Below are 12,162 nucleotides of genomic sequence, written 5' to 3'. Positions count from 1 at the left end.
TGATAGGAGAGCTGGGAATTGCACTCCAATGAGGAAGGTGAGTTTTGTCTCCTAGACAATAGCTGCACCATAAAGCTCATGTGAGAGGAGTGAAGTTTGATGTTAAAAATGTCTGTGTCTTCTGAACTTCTCTCTGGGTAGATGGGACTGGGATACATTTTCCACATTTAGTTTTAAAAAAGAGGTTGATTTCTTCCTCTCAGTGATGCCTGATGACAGAACGAGAGGCGCTGGGTGGGAGCTGAGGCATTGGAAGTTTCATGGAAACGTGAGGAGGATTTTTTCCTTGTGAGGGTGACAGCACTGCAACAGGCTGCCCAGGGGGGTTGTGGAGTCTCTCTCTCTCTGGAGATGCTCAAGACCTGCCTGGATGCGTTCCTGTGTCATCTGGTCTAGGTGATCCTGCTCCTCAGCGCGGTTGGGTGATGTTCCAAGGTCCCTTCCAGCCCCTGACATTCTGTGATTTTTCATGCTGTTCCAGTAGCAATTTGTTAAGGGGAGAGAGTGCTGCAAGGGTGAACGGGGTTGGGGGGGGAGCTGGCTATGATCCTATTAAAGAACAACTGTGCAGCACCTCACTGCTCTACCTGGGAACATGAGAGAGGATCCCCATACGTTTGCCTAGAGACATGGAAGCAGGCCAAGCACAAGGTGATGCTCTGAAGCACCTGCAGTCTGACCCCCATCTCCATAGGACTTCTCCATGGCCAATGGGACAGGCAAGTGAGGAGTAGTAACAGCCTCTGTTCCTTCTCTTTGGGCCTCTTGCTACAAGAAGGACAGTGAGGTGTCCAGAGAAGGGTAATAAAGGTGGTGAAGGGTCTGGAGGACAGGTCTGGTGAGGGAGGTGGGGTTGTTTAGCCTGGAGAAGAGGAAGCTGAGAGACCTTGTCACTCTACAGCAACCTGAAAGGAGGTTGGAGTGAGGTGAGGGTCGGCCTTTTCTCCCTAGTATCAGGTGATAGAATGAGAGGAAATGGCCTGAAACTGCACCAGAGGAGGTTTAGATTGGAGATTAGGAAAAGTTTCTTTCCTGCAAGAGTGGTCAGGCATTGGAACAGGCTGCCCAGGGAGGTGCTGGAGTCACTGTCCCTGAAGGCGTTCAAGGGATGTGTGGACGTGCACGTTGGGACTTGGTTCAGTGGCCATGGCAGCGTTAGGTTGATAGTTAGACTGGATGATCTTGGAGGTCTTTTCCAATCAAAACGATTCTGATTCTAGGTTAGGTTTAGATGTGATAAAATACCTTATCTGTTAGAGGGTCAGTGCAGGGGGAGAGAGCCAGAGGTGAAGAGGTGACCTACCATCTCACAAGCATAGGGACCATGCTGTTTCACTCAGGTGTTCACAGATCTCTCAAGATCCCAAACCCTGGCTCACAGAAGATGGGTGGAGGTGTGGGGCAGAGGGCTGAAATTCCTTCATGCCTTTGTATTTGTGGGGATCTTCAGGTGATAAAATGATGCTGGTACTATGCTGTGTAGAGGAACCTTTCCAGGTGCTCTGAAACATCCTGGGAGAGAGCACTACTTTCTCTGAGCTCAGAAATGATTTATGATGCAGGGAAGTTTGGTGAAATTGCCTTTGTTTTCCTTCAAAGTCTGCTATCTGACCAGGAGAAGAGCCAGTGCCTTTCTGCTGATTCTTGCTCTCTAGATAATCCCCCCAGCATTCTTCTGTTTTCAAACAAAACCCGAATGGGCAACAGGCTTTGGTGGAGGAGAAGCAAAGACATGTGGTGCATTTAAGGTGCTCAGATCCAAGAGCTCTTCTGGCTGTGTCCAGCAGGCTCCTGAGTTGAATGTCTTTGCTGTGGAAGCAAAGGCTGCTGGCATTGCCTTAGCTAGATGAAAGATGAGGAAAGAGCTTCAAACACCACCATGTGAAAATGCTTCTTCCCAGAAGAGCAGAGCATGAGAGAGCAGCACACCTCAGCTCTGTCAGAGCTGACATGGCTTCATGCCCAAGTGTCCCCTCCAGTATGAGGGATGGGCAGGGCCCTGTTCTGCCATGTAGATTTGGTGTGGGACTCGAGGTGCTCCTGGGGGCACGTTTCCTGGAGGGACGTGCTCTGTGCTTCAGGAGTCACCAAACTACTTCAGAGCTTTAAGGCAGATGCTCCTGTCCTCAAATTAGGACCCAGGCACTGTCAGGATTGAGGGCCCTGGCTGCAAAGCTTAGTGTGGGGAGTGATCTTGGAGATGAAACTGGTGGTATTGAGTTGATGGTCAGCCTTGATTGTAGAGGCCTTTTCCAACCTTGACGATGCTGTGAGTCTGTACTAGCTGTAGCTTTTGCACGTTTGCACAGACCTTTGGGGCCATGTGCTTAATGCAGGTAGGAGTGAAATTTGCTGTCAGGGGTATAAGAGCTTGAGCATTTCAGATGCTGTTTGTTTCAATTCCTGCTTGAAACTGACCAGCATGGCTGTGCCTAAACACCATGAGCCAGAGAGCACTGCAGAAAGATGGGTTCTGTGTCCTCATCCTAATCAGGCTGCTGTGCACCACAAGAAACTTATTTATGTGGACAGCTTTCCACTGTAGGGGGGGACGCTTAGGGGTAAGTGAGGAAGGGACATAAGTAAGTCGAGGCATAGGAAGTTCTCATGTAAACAGGAAGAGGAATTTTTTTCCCTGTGAGTGTGACCAGAACACTGGAAGAGGCTGCCCAGGGGTGTTGTGGAGTCTCCCTCCCTGGAGATACTCAAAACCCGCCTGGATGCATTCCTGTGTAATCTGGTACAGGTGATCCTGCTCTGCAGGGGTTGGGTTGGACTGTATGAGCTTTTGAAGTCTCTTCCAGCCCCTGACATTCTGTGATAGGAGTCCTCCACCATGTGTGTGCAGTGGACTTTGGGTAAGTGATTCAGGTGGGGAGAGGAGGCTGCAAGCTGTGTTGGCTTCATTGGTGTCTCTTCTCTTTCCTTTCAGATATATGTTGGGGAAAGGAGGAAAGCGGAAGTTTGAGGAGCATGAAGATGGGTTGGAAGGCAAAGTGGTGTCTCCCACTGATGGTCCCTCTAAGGTGTCTTACACCTTACAGCGTCAGACTATCTTCAACATTTCCCTTATGAAACTGTATAACCACAGGCCCTTAACCGAGCCCAGCTTGCAAAAGACAGTTTTAATTAACAACATGTTAAGGCGCATCCAGGAAGAACTCAAACAAGAAGGCAGCTTGAGGCCCGTGTTCGTGACCGCGTCGCAGCCCGCCGACCCCCTCGGTGACAACTTCCGCGAGGCCCAGCCGGCGTTCAGCCACCTCTCCCAGCCCCTCCTCCCCACTGACTTGGTAAGCACTACGCCTCTGGAGTCCTGCCTCACCCCGGCCTCTTTGCTGGAGGACGACACTTTTTGCACTTCCCCGGCTGTCCAGCACGATGGTCCGACAAAGCCGCCACCTCCTGCTCTCCAACCAGTAAAGGACAGCTTCTCCTCAGCCTTGGACGAAATCGAGGAGCTTTGTCCAGCACCTACCTCTGCAGAGGCAGTAGCAGCCCAAACAGGAGCCCACGACTCTAAGGACCACCCCAGCGAGTCCAGCGTTCAAAAGCCAGAGGGCTTCCCAGAGAGCAGAACAGCTGAATCGAAACTCATGGACTCCCTCCCTGGCAACTTCGAGATAACGACTTCCACAGGGTTCCTCACAGACTTGACCCTGGATGACATTCTGTTCGCTGACATTGATACGTCCATGTATGATTTTGACCCCTGCACATCTGCCACGGGGGCTGCCTCAAAAATGGCTCCTGTCTCTGCAGACGAGCTCCTCAAAACTCTCGCTCCCTACAGCACTCAACCCGTAACTCCAAATCAGCCTTTCAAAATGGACCTCACAGAACTGGATCACATCATGGAGGTGCTTGTTGGGTCTTAAAAAAACAAACATAAGAAATAGAGCAAAGTTTTGTTTTGGGCTTTTTTTTTTTTTTTTAGGTTTTTTGGTTTGTTTTGGGTTTTTGATTTGAATTCTTCTTTTTAAGTACCAGTATATACAACTCGGTAGTATTTCCATAGTCCCTTCCCGGCGCCGATTTCACAGCACTGTGCATGCGTCCTTTGCTTGCCTTTCTTTGGAAGAGAAAAGGATCACACTAAGTTTTTTGCTTCAAGCAGAGTTGGAGTGCCTTCATCCACGTATGACCACTTCTAATGTATTATTATTATTATTATTATTGTTGTTGTTGTTGTTATTATTATTGCTATTACTATTTTGTCGTTGGTTTTTAAAAGTGGTTCCTCAAGGAAGACTGAAAATCCTGGTATAGAAAAGAATATTGTAAAACAATGTTATTACCAAAAAAAAAACACAAACAAACAACAAACCAACAATAACCCCCACCAAAACAAAAACAAAAACAAAAATAATCCAAACACAACCAACAAAAAAGGAAAAAAAAAAAAAGAAAAGAAAAAAAAGGGGAAAAAAGGAAAAAAAATCCATAAAAAAGGAAAAAAAACTTAAAAAAGGAAAAAATATTGTCAAAGCTAAGCACAAGGATTATGTTGGGGAAAGCTGTAAATTGCATGTGCATATTTGTCTATTTTTTCTATAAGTTTTATTGCAAGAGGTTAAAAACAACAAAAAAAAAAAACAAACAAAGAATTATTATTTAGATAATCTCCAGCCCATTTTAGCCCTGTCTAGGTTGACTCAGCAACTCAGCCTTTTTTTGGGAGGCATTAACCTGCTCCTCTTTTAAGTGTCGCATTTACATGGCTGGTTAGGGAAAAAAAACAACAAACAAACCAACCCAACAAACGAAAAACTGCTGCCCAAATTTATTTTCTATTTTTGTACAGATTCTGCAGTTTATGAGATTGTTTTTTCTAAAAAAAAATAAATAAAAAAGGCAAAAAAAAAAAAGCGCCAAACCAACCCCCCCAAAAAAAACCACCCAAATAAATGCTGTTTATACACACAGATATGGAGAAAAAAAAGCTACTTTGATAGGATTTGCTCACGTAGTTCCTGCATACTGCGGCTGTACAAGCACCACTTGTACTTTTATACAGAGTTGTAATGTTTTATATGTGTATGGTGCAAAGAGATAACAGAAAGAATTGGATCAAATAAGCCTGCGGCCGGTTTCCCTGAATGCAAACAAAACAAAAAGTGCTTTAAGAAAGGGCTGGGAGCTTACTTCTGTAGGAGTTTCACAAGTGTTTGCTCCCTGCTGTTACCCACTGCGCACTACTGTGATTCCCCAAACTCAGAGCCATGTTCCTTTTCCAACACCTATGTGAAGCAGTCGGCAGGAAACAGTTGTGGAACTTGACACCCAGAGGTTCCCTGAGCGCCACCACCATCACCACACGGCTGCAACCTCCCCGCCCTGGCGCTGGGACTGTGTCCCCTTGCTGGGAGCATCCCTCCTGCGTGACCTGGAGCGCCTTAAGCCGGCGGCCAATTAGCACTTCCTCCCCGGAAGCTCTGGGGAATGGCTTTTGAGGGGGAAGGTGCCCGGTGCCCACTGAGAGCCACCCTCTGGCTGCAATCTTCCTAGCATAGGGGTGCGTGTGTGCACGGAGCGGGCAGAAGACTGGCGTCAACAGCATCCACGTGCCCTTTCTTGGAGCATTTCTCCTTACCTTTTCCCCACCTCACTGTGCTAAGTGCTGAAAAAGAAAAAAAAAAAAAAAAAAAAAGGCAACTTCAGTATTAACTGCAGTGAAGCATCTCTTACCTGCACTGGATGGACTCGCTCTGACATCCATTGCCGCTGAAACTGGAGCCAGTCGTGGTGTGCCGCTCGGCATCTCGCCTAGGGTCGGGTTCTCGCAGCAGCTGTCTTACCTGCTTTACACTTTATGGACCTGTTTGATAACCAAGAGACAGACACAGCTTTTCTATGCATGGTCCTGCTCCCCAGCGACGCCCCCACAGGTCTTCTCATCACTGCACCGATCGCTTTGTCGTCCTTTTAAGTTCTTTGGGGTGTACCTTTCATTTAAGAGGCAAACTGCTGGCGACTTACCACGCCTGCCACCGCCGTGTGTTTTAGTTCCCCGATGGTACTTTGAGCTGTTTGAGCACCAGTTCCAACGCGTAGTGTTGACATGCCCCTATGGCTTCTGTAGGAGTAACTTTTTGTATTTATTTAAGGAATTGTTAAATTATGTTTGACTTCATTTGGCAATATTCAGTCCGTTCTGCTCCCTTCTTGTCAAGGATGAAATTGGGTCTCGTCTGCCTTTGTGAAGGGGGCGGCTTTGTTTGTGTAGTGGCACTTTAAAGCAGGCCATAGCTGTATTTATTAGTGTGTAGGTAGGTAGATGTGGTGTAGGTGTGGACACTGTTTAGCAGTGAAGGAACTCCTCATACAACTGGAGCGTGGCACCTGTGCTTACAAAGCTGCAGTCATCAGCCAGGGTGAGCTGGGGGAAGCTGGCTGAGTGTGTTTGCTTCTGCTTTTCTTCCAACACCATGCAGCAAAAGGATGCTGAGAGATTTCAGTCTAGGTAAGGAAACAACTGCGGAAGTTATTGCTTTGGCTAGGAAAAGCATTGACCAAGTGTAGCTCTAGGGACCATCAGAATTGAGGAGGTGGGGAACGAGATGGTCTTGCACCCAGCAGCAGCCAGACCTCACTCAGCTGCTCTCCTTGGTCCTTGTGAAATGAAACAGCCCTGATGGATTCTGCATCTCTTGGGAGTGACTAGGGACACCCTGACCATGTGGGAGTTGTGTGTCTGCACCACCACCATGCTGCCTGAGCACCTTGGTAAGCAGCTGCATCACCTTGGTCAAATCTGACTTACAGTATGCTGGAGCTGCTGGGGGTTTTATTTTGGGGTTACTTAATGCATTTAACCAAATCCTATCTGCTGGGCGAAAATTCACCTCACTGCCATCTTTTGTGCTGTTGAGTGAGGTCAGGCTGAAGTTTTTGTATCCTCAGAAGAGGCCTAAATCCACTTTACCACTCAGAAGACATCTGTGTATCCTTGGTGCTGAAGGGCGTGTCCCACGGTGGTCCTGGGAATCCATGAGGACACAGCCATACCTGACTTGTGGGGGCCAGGCAGAAGGTTTGGAGGGCTGGTGCAGGCTACTGCAGGAAGGGCTCAGCTGTGGCTTTCTCCCCATTACGGTCACTTTCTGCCTGTAGCATGGCCTTTGCCATGGTCCTAACAGCAGCCACGCCTGGGACTTCTCTGAGACCTAGAGCAGGGGTGGAGATTGATGTTAATGTGCAATGAAGTGACAAGATGGGAGCAGAACAGAAGAGCTTTGGATTTGAAGTGATTCCCCCCACCCCCCTCCATAAATTATTTATTTTTTCTTTTTTCTTCTGTAAATATATTTATTTTATTGTGAAGCTAACAACATCTGGATTGTAACATGTACAGAATGTATGGTAGGAATGTATTCTCTTGTAGGAATGTAAATCTATATGAAAAAGGGTATGGGAGCCAGATTCAGAGAAAATTAATTGAGTTCCAGTCAGGTTATGCATGGTTCATGTGACCTTTTTTCCCCTCCCTCCACCCTCTTTCTCTAATCTGGGTCTGGTTTGAAATATGCAAAAAACAAAAACAAAACAAACAAAGGCTTGGACGAGGGACAGTTTTGTGGTCAAAATTAGTCCCTATCAGGCTCCTACCCTGTAAGCATCTCAAGATGAGCCTCCCCCAGCACTCCGCTGGAATCTGCAGCAGGAGGCAGCAGCAAATGCCTTCATCTCCATCCTGCTGGCCTGGTAAATGAAGCCCAGTTGAAGTCTCTTGGGCTGGAGAGCTGAAGAAGGTTGCAGGATGTCGCCTCCAGCCCCAGCAGCTGTGCCAGAGCTGCCACCACCTCATTGCCAGAAGGTAAGGCCGGACAAGAAGTCCTGGCCTCACGCTGCACAGGTGGCAGAGGATTTGGTCGCTCAAGTTCAGACTACCTGCGTGGCTCCCTGTGGCCAACCATTGCGGTCCTCAGCCACCAGGGTCCCTTCCAGAGCCCAGCGGGACTGCACAGCCCTGTATGCAAAGGAAAGGGAGCTTCCCTCTGCTGGAGAAGGTCGTCGGGCAGCGTGACGTGAGGGGGTACCAGTCCGACCCCTTCCTTGCAGCCAGCTCCAACAGCAAGGCAGGAGAGCACTGTCCGAAGCAATCACTGTAAGAACAGATCTGGACCTTGCGAAGGCGATTCTGGCTTTGTTCCTCACTGCTGTGTGGTAATAGCCTGAGTTGTTCAAAAAACAATGGTGTGAATCCAAAGTTTACACTTTTATCATCATTAAATTGAGTCCATGGCAATGGGTCCTGTCTGACAAGGGGTTTAATTCACTCCGGCATCTTGTGAACTTTTTGTTCTTGTTGCAGGGTCGGGGTTTGATTTTGGGTTTGCTTTGGGTTTTTCCTCCCCTCCTCCCCTCATCAGGTTTCAGCATCCTGCTTCTGTGTAAGTTGCTTTCAGTGCTTCTAATTAATTAATGAGCCTGAGCATTTTAAAAGGAATTAGTTCGTTTTCTTTTAAGCACTTTCTCTGAGAATAAACAAGTTCTGGAACCTCTTTAAAAAGAAAAAAACCAACAAACCAACACCAAATCCCAACAATCACAAATTGCAAATGAAAATCCCAACTTCAACTCCCGTCTAGCTCTGAGCGTAATCCATACCTAGTGCCTGTGAAGGCCAAGATTCTGGAAAAGGTGTAAATAGTGTGACATGTTCAATGCATGGTTGTTTGAACAGGGCTTGTTATTGAAAAAAAAACCACATTAAAAAAAAGAATAAAAAAAAGCCAAAACAGAAAAAAAAGATAAGAAACACACACCCCCCCCCCCCCCAAGAAAAAAAAGGCTGTATTTCCCTTCCCCCCCACAGACCTTAGAGCTGTGCCTTTTCTATGCAATATTACAGACATATACATCTGAAAACAGATTACTGTATTCACATGTAGGAATGGGCTGTAATCAACCCCCAGTTGGACAGATGTACATGGAAATGAGCAGTCTTACTTTTGTAGTTTTATATTATACAATAAACAGTTCAAAATCAGCTCTGGCTTTATTCTTTCCCCTTTGTGAAAGGTGATGGTTAAAGGGGCGGCAGCAGAGGGGCTCGGTTGCGGCAGGAGGTGGCAGGGGAGGAGGGAGGGACAGCCCAGTCTCGCCCTAGGGAACAAGAGAGACGTCACCTTGTGGGAGGTCCGCTCCTGGCCTGAGGCTTTTGTCCCTGAAGCGGAGAGGTGCCCTCAGTGACCACGTTCTTCTGCACCTGTTCTGGGGCTGCGAACGCTGAGGGATGCTGAGCCCTGCTGCTGCCATGCGAGGCGCGGCGCGGCTCTGAGCGGGGCTGTGCAGTGCGTGCAACCAGCGGGGTGCTGTTAGGCTGGCTGAGAGCAGAATTTGTCCAGTTTTAATACATATAATGCACTGTCCTTTAGGGCATTAAATCCCAGCAGGAAACATCTGACACCTTAATCCACTGCTTCATTTATCAGTGCCCTCTCCTCCCTCCCACCCCGCCCCTGGTGATTGGTGTTTGCTTTCAGGGCCAGCCAGGAGGGAGCTCTGGCTCCTGTTCTTTTGGCTCATGCCTTTTGTGGCAAGGAAGCAGGGAAGCGCAGGCCAGGAGTGCCACTCGGGCTGGCCCCGGCTGAAGCGTGCAGCGAATGAGTCACCCCTCTTCCTGTCCTCCTCCCAGCCTCCTACACCTACAGAAACAGCACTGCTCCATTTTAGATTGCCAACAAACCAGACACCCAGCGAGGAGAGCAGCAAGCTCTCCCCATCGTGACACACTGCACACAGCAGCTGAGCTGCAGCGAACTGGCTCATGTTACCCTTGCGGCTGCCAGCAGCAGCCAGGGCACGGGGCCCTGCACAACAGCTGCTGCTCGGGGACAAATAGCTGCAGGGACACACAGCAAGAGAAATGCAAAGAAAGGAGAAGCAGAAGCATTAAAGCCTGCTCAGGGATTGAATTTGTCTGCTCAGCAGTGAAATGTGCCCAGGATCATGTGGGGTAGTGGCCACCCTGCTCTGATGTGCTGCCAGCTCCCACCCAGGCATTTCCAGCGGTCATGCACTGGCCAGTGGAGATGCTGCTGCTGCACTCCCGGAGCTGGCCTGGTTTGTGTTGCCACTTAGCATTTGCAGAGCTGGTGTTTCTCGCAACTCAGCAGTAAGACAGACCTCCATGCCCAAAACATCAAGGTTACAGCTAGAGCCCTATTTACCTCTTCATTAAGGCAGCGGCTCACCACCCACTCCAGACCCTCCGAGCTGCACTGGCCTTGTTTTTACAGCAGCTGCTGAGCTGCACCTCCCTCCAGCATCTGCCCTAACTAGAGGGCTCCCCAGCAGCTGCCAGACATCTCACCACAACCAGCAGAGACCAGGTTTGGGTACTGACCTGCCGTGGAAGAGATTTGTGTCTGAAATATCTCACACTGCCACCACACCGGAGGGCTAAGGCACTTAGGAACCTGAGATGGCCTCAGGACTGAAGCACAGTCCTCTTTCTGCTGGTGTGCCCCACGTGTCCCAGCACAGGAGCTACGGCAGTGCTGAGCAGCGGCTGCTTGCTGGCAGTGATGGCTCAGAGCTGGCCCAAGTCTGCATTCAGCGTTGCTGCTGCTTGGCATTGCCACAAGCAGCAACTCCATAGCTAACGACAGGCACTAAGCTACTCTTTGGGGCCAGGTAACTGGTGGTGCAGCCAGACAGTCACCAGGCTTTACAGTCGTTGCTCAGGCACCTGCCATGTGGGCAAACACAGCAACAAGGGGAAAGCAAAAGGCACCTTTGTCCCATGGCACTCCTGGTGACCTCACCTAGGAGGCATCATGCACCCTGCCACTCACCTGCACACCTGACTCGTGCCCAGGACACATCTTCCTCCCAGTGCTGGCAACAGAAGCAAGCCCTGGTCCCGGCCCTGCATGCACAGCAGAGCTGGCTTCCCTGGCCCACATGCGTCTCCTCCGCACCAGAGAAACCACACAAGGGAAGCACCATCAGGGAAAAAAAATCCCCCACAGCCTGAGGCAACACTTGGTAGAGCTGCTCTGAACTACAGCTAAGCGATCGGCTCAGGTCCACAGAGGGACGCTGGCTCCATGGTGACCCCCTTGCCATTTCACCCCCTCCTCCTTCTGGGCTCATTCATCTCCGCACCTGCTGAGTCCACGGTCCCACTTGCCTCCACCACTGGTGGCTGCAGGCTGCTCTCTCTGCCTGGTCCCTGCCTGCCTGCCTGCATCATCTGCCTCCTCTCCAGGCAGGTCCCTCCCCCCTCCCCAGCTCCTCTCCCTTTTGAAGAAGCTGCCTTAGCAACTGGCAGCAGGCCAGCAAGATCGTGGGTTTTTCCTCCCACCCCCTGCTTCTCCAGATAACGAGACAGCCAGGGAGGGGGAAGGAGCTGTAAGACCTTGTGTGCTGCGGCCACAGGAGCCCTGTGTGGGCTGGGCACAGCCACCCGCTTGCAAGACTCACCCTCTGGGATTGAGCCTCCAGGTACTCCAGGGTCTTGAGCAGGGAGGTTTCTTTTCTGTCCTCCTTCACTGCCTCTTTCATAACACACATCTCCCAAAGCCAAGCCAATTCCTCCCCAAACATTTCCAGATCCAGAGCATCTGCCAGGAGGAGGCACGTCACAGGGCACAGAATGAACAGATTCCCAGTCACACATTTCTGCAAGGATTTCCTTCCATTCTCCTGGCCCTGCCTTGCAAACCTCCTGCTGCTTTCTCTGGACTGTTTCCTATCCTGTTTCCTCTCCTTTTCCCCCTATTCACTGGGCTTCCTCCACCTCTTCCTCGCCCTTTGCTTTCTCTCCCTTGCACGGTTTGGCTCCAGCCTTCACTGCTTGCTGCCTCTGCGTCTCTGCTGCGAGCAGGGCTGACATGAGGGTTTGTGCCTCTGCCAAGCTCTGCATTTATTAGGGAGGGGAAAAAAGGGAGGCACGGTGAAACTGGGAGTTTGTTAGCAGACACTGGGGCAGAGCAGCATGAGCTTCGCCCTCTCTGCTCCACACAGCCGAGCTGATGTGGCAAGCCAAGTCCTGCCTGCTCGGGGGGCGATGCTCTGGGCTGGGAGGCAGAGAGGGATCAAACCCCTTCCCTCTGCTCTAATGCTGTCACCTGCCGCAGGCCTGAGCCACTGCACCTACCACTGCGGCCAGGGTGGCACCTTACTGCAGTCGAAGGTTTCCTCCTAATCATG

General features: G+C 50.0%; 1 protein-coding gene and 1 long non-coding RNA gene across 11 annotated transcripts in view; one reads left to right on the top strand and one right to left on the bottom strand.

Moving 5' to 3' along the window:
* The window catches only part of SERTAD2 (SERTA domain containing 2), a 101,829-nt gene extending 92,837 nt beyond the window's left edge, over positions 1 to 8,992 (top strand). For 9 of the 10 annotated variants that reach the window (XM_064146194.1, XM_064146191.1, XM_064146190.1 and 6 more), the window contains one exon: positions 2,933 to 8,992. In XM_064146194.1, coding sequence (XP_064002264.1) covers positions 2,937 to 3,878 — 942 coding nt within the window. In that variant the 5' untranslated portion in view covers positions 2,933 to 2,936 and the 3' untranslated portion in view covers positions 3,879 to 8,992. Of the gene's footprint in view, positions 1 to 247; positions 269 to 2,932 lie in introns of those variants that run through there. The other variant, XM_064146185.1, reaches the window with a different exon arrangement.
* On the bottom strand, positions 8,530 to 11,203 carry LOC135176809 (uncharacterized). The gene is made up of 2 exons (XR_010302829.1): positions 10,803 to 11,203; positions 8,530 to 9,108 (listed from the first exon to the last, which is right to left on the bottom strand). It is a non-coding gene; the product is annotated as an uncharacterized LOC135176809 (long non-coding RNA).
* Between the last annotated feature and the right edge of the window lie 959 nt (positions 11,204 to 12,162).

This window comes from Pogoniulus pusillus, chromosome 7 (genome assembly GCF_015220805.1).
Source record: "Pogoniulus pusillus isolate bPogPus1 chromosome 7, bPogPus1.pri, whole genome shotgun sequence".
Taxonomy (NCBI): domain Eukaryota; kingdom Metazoa; phylum Chordata; class Aves; order Piciformes; family Lybiidae; genus Pogoniulus; species Pogoniulus pusillus.
The sequence above is the reverse complement of the archived record's forward strand: the minus strand, read 5'-3'. Positions and strand labels throughout refer to the sequence as shown.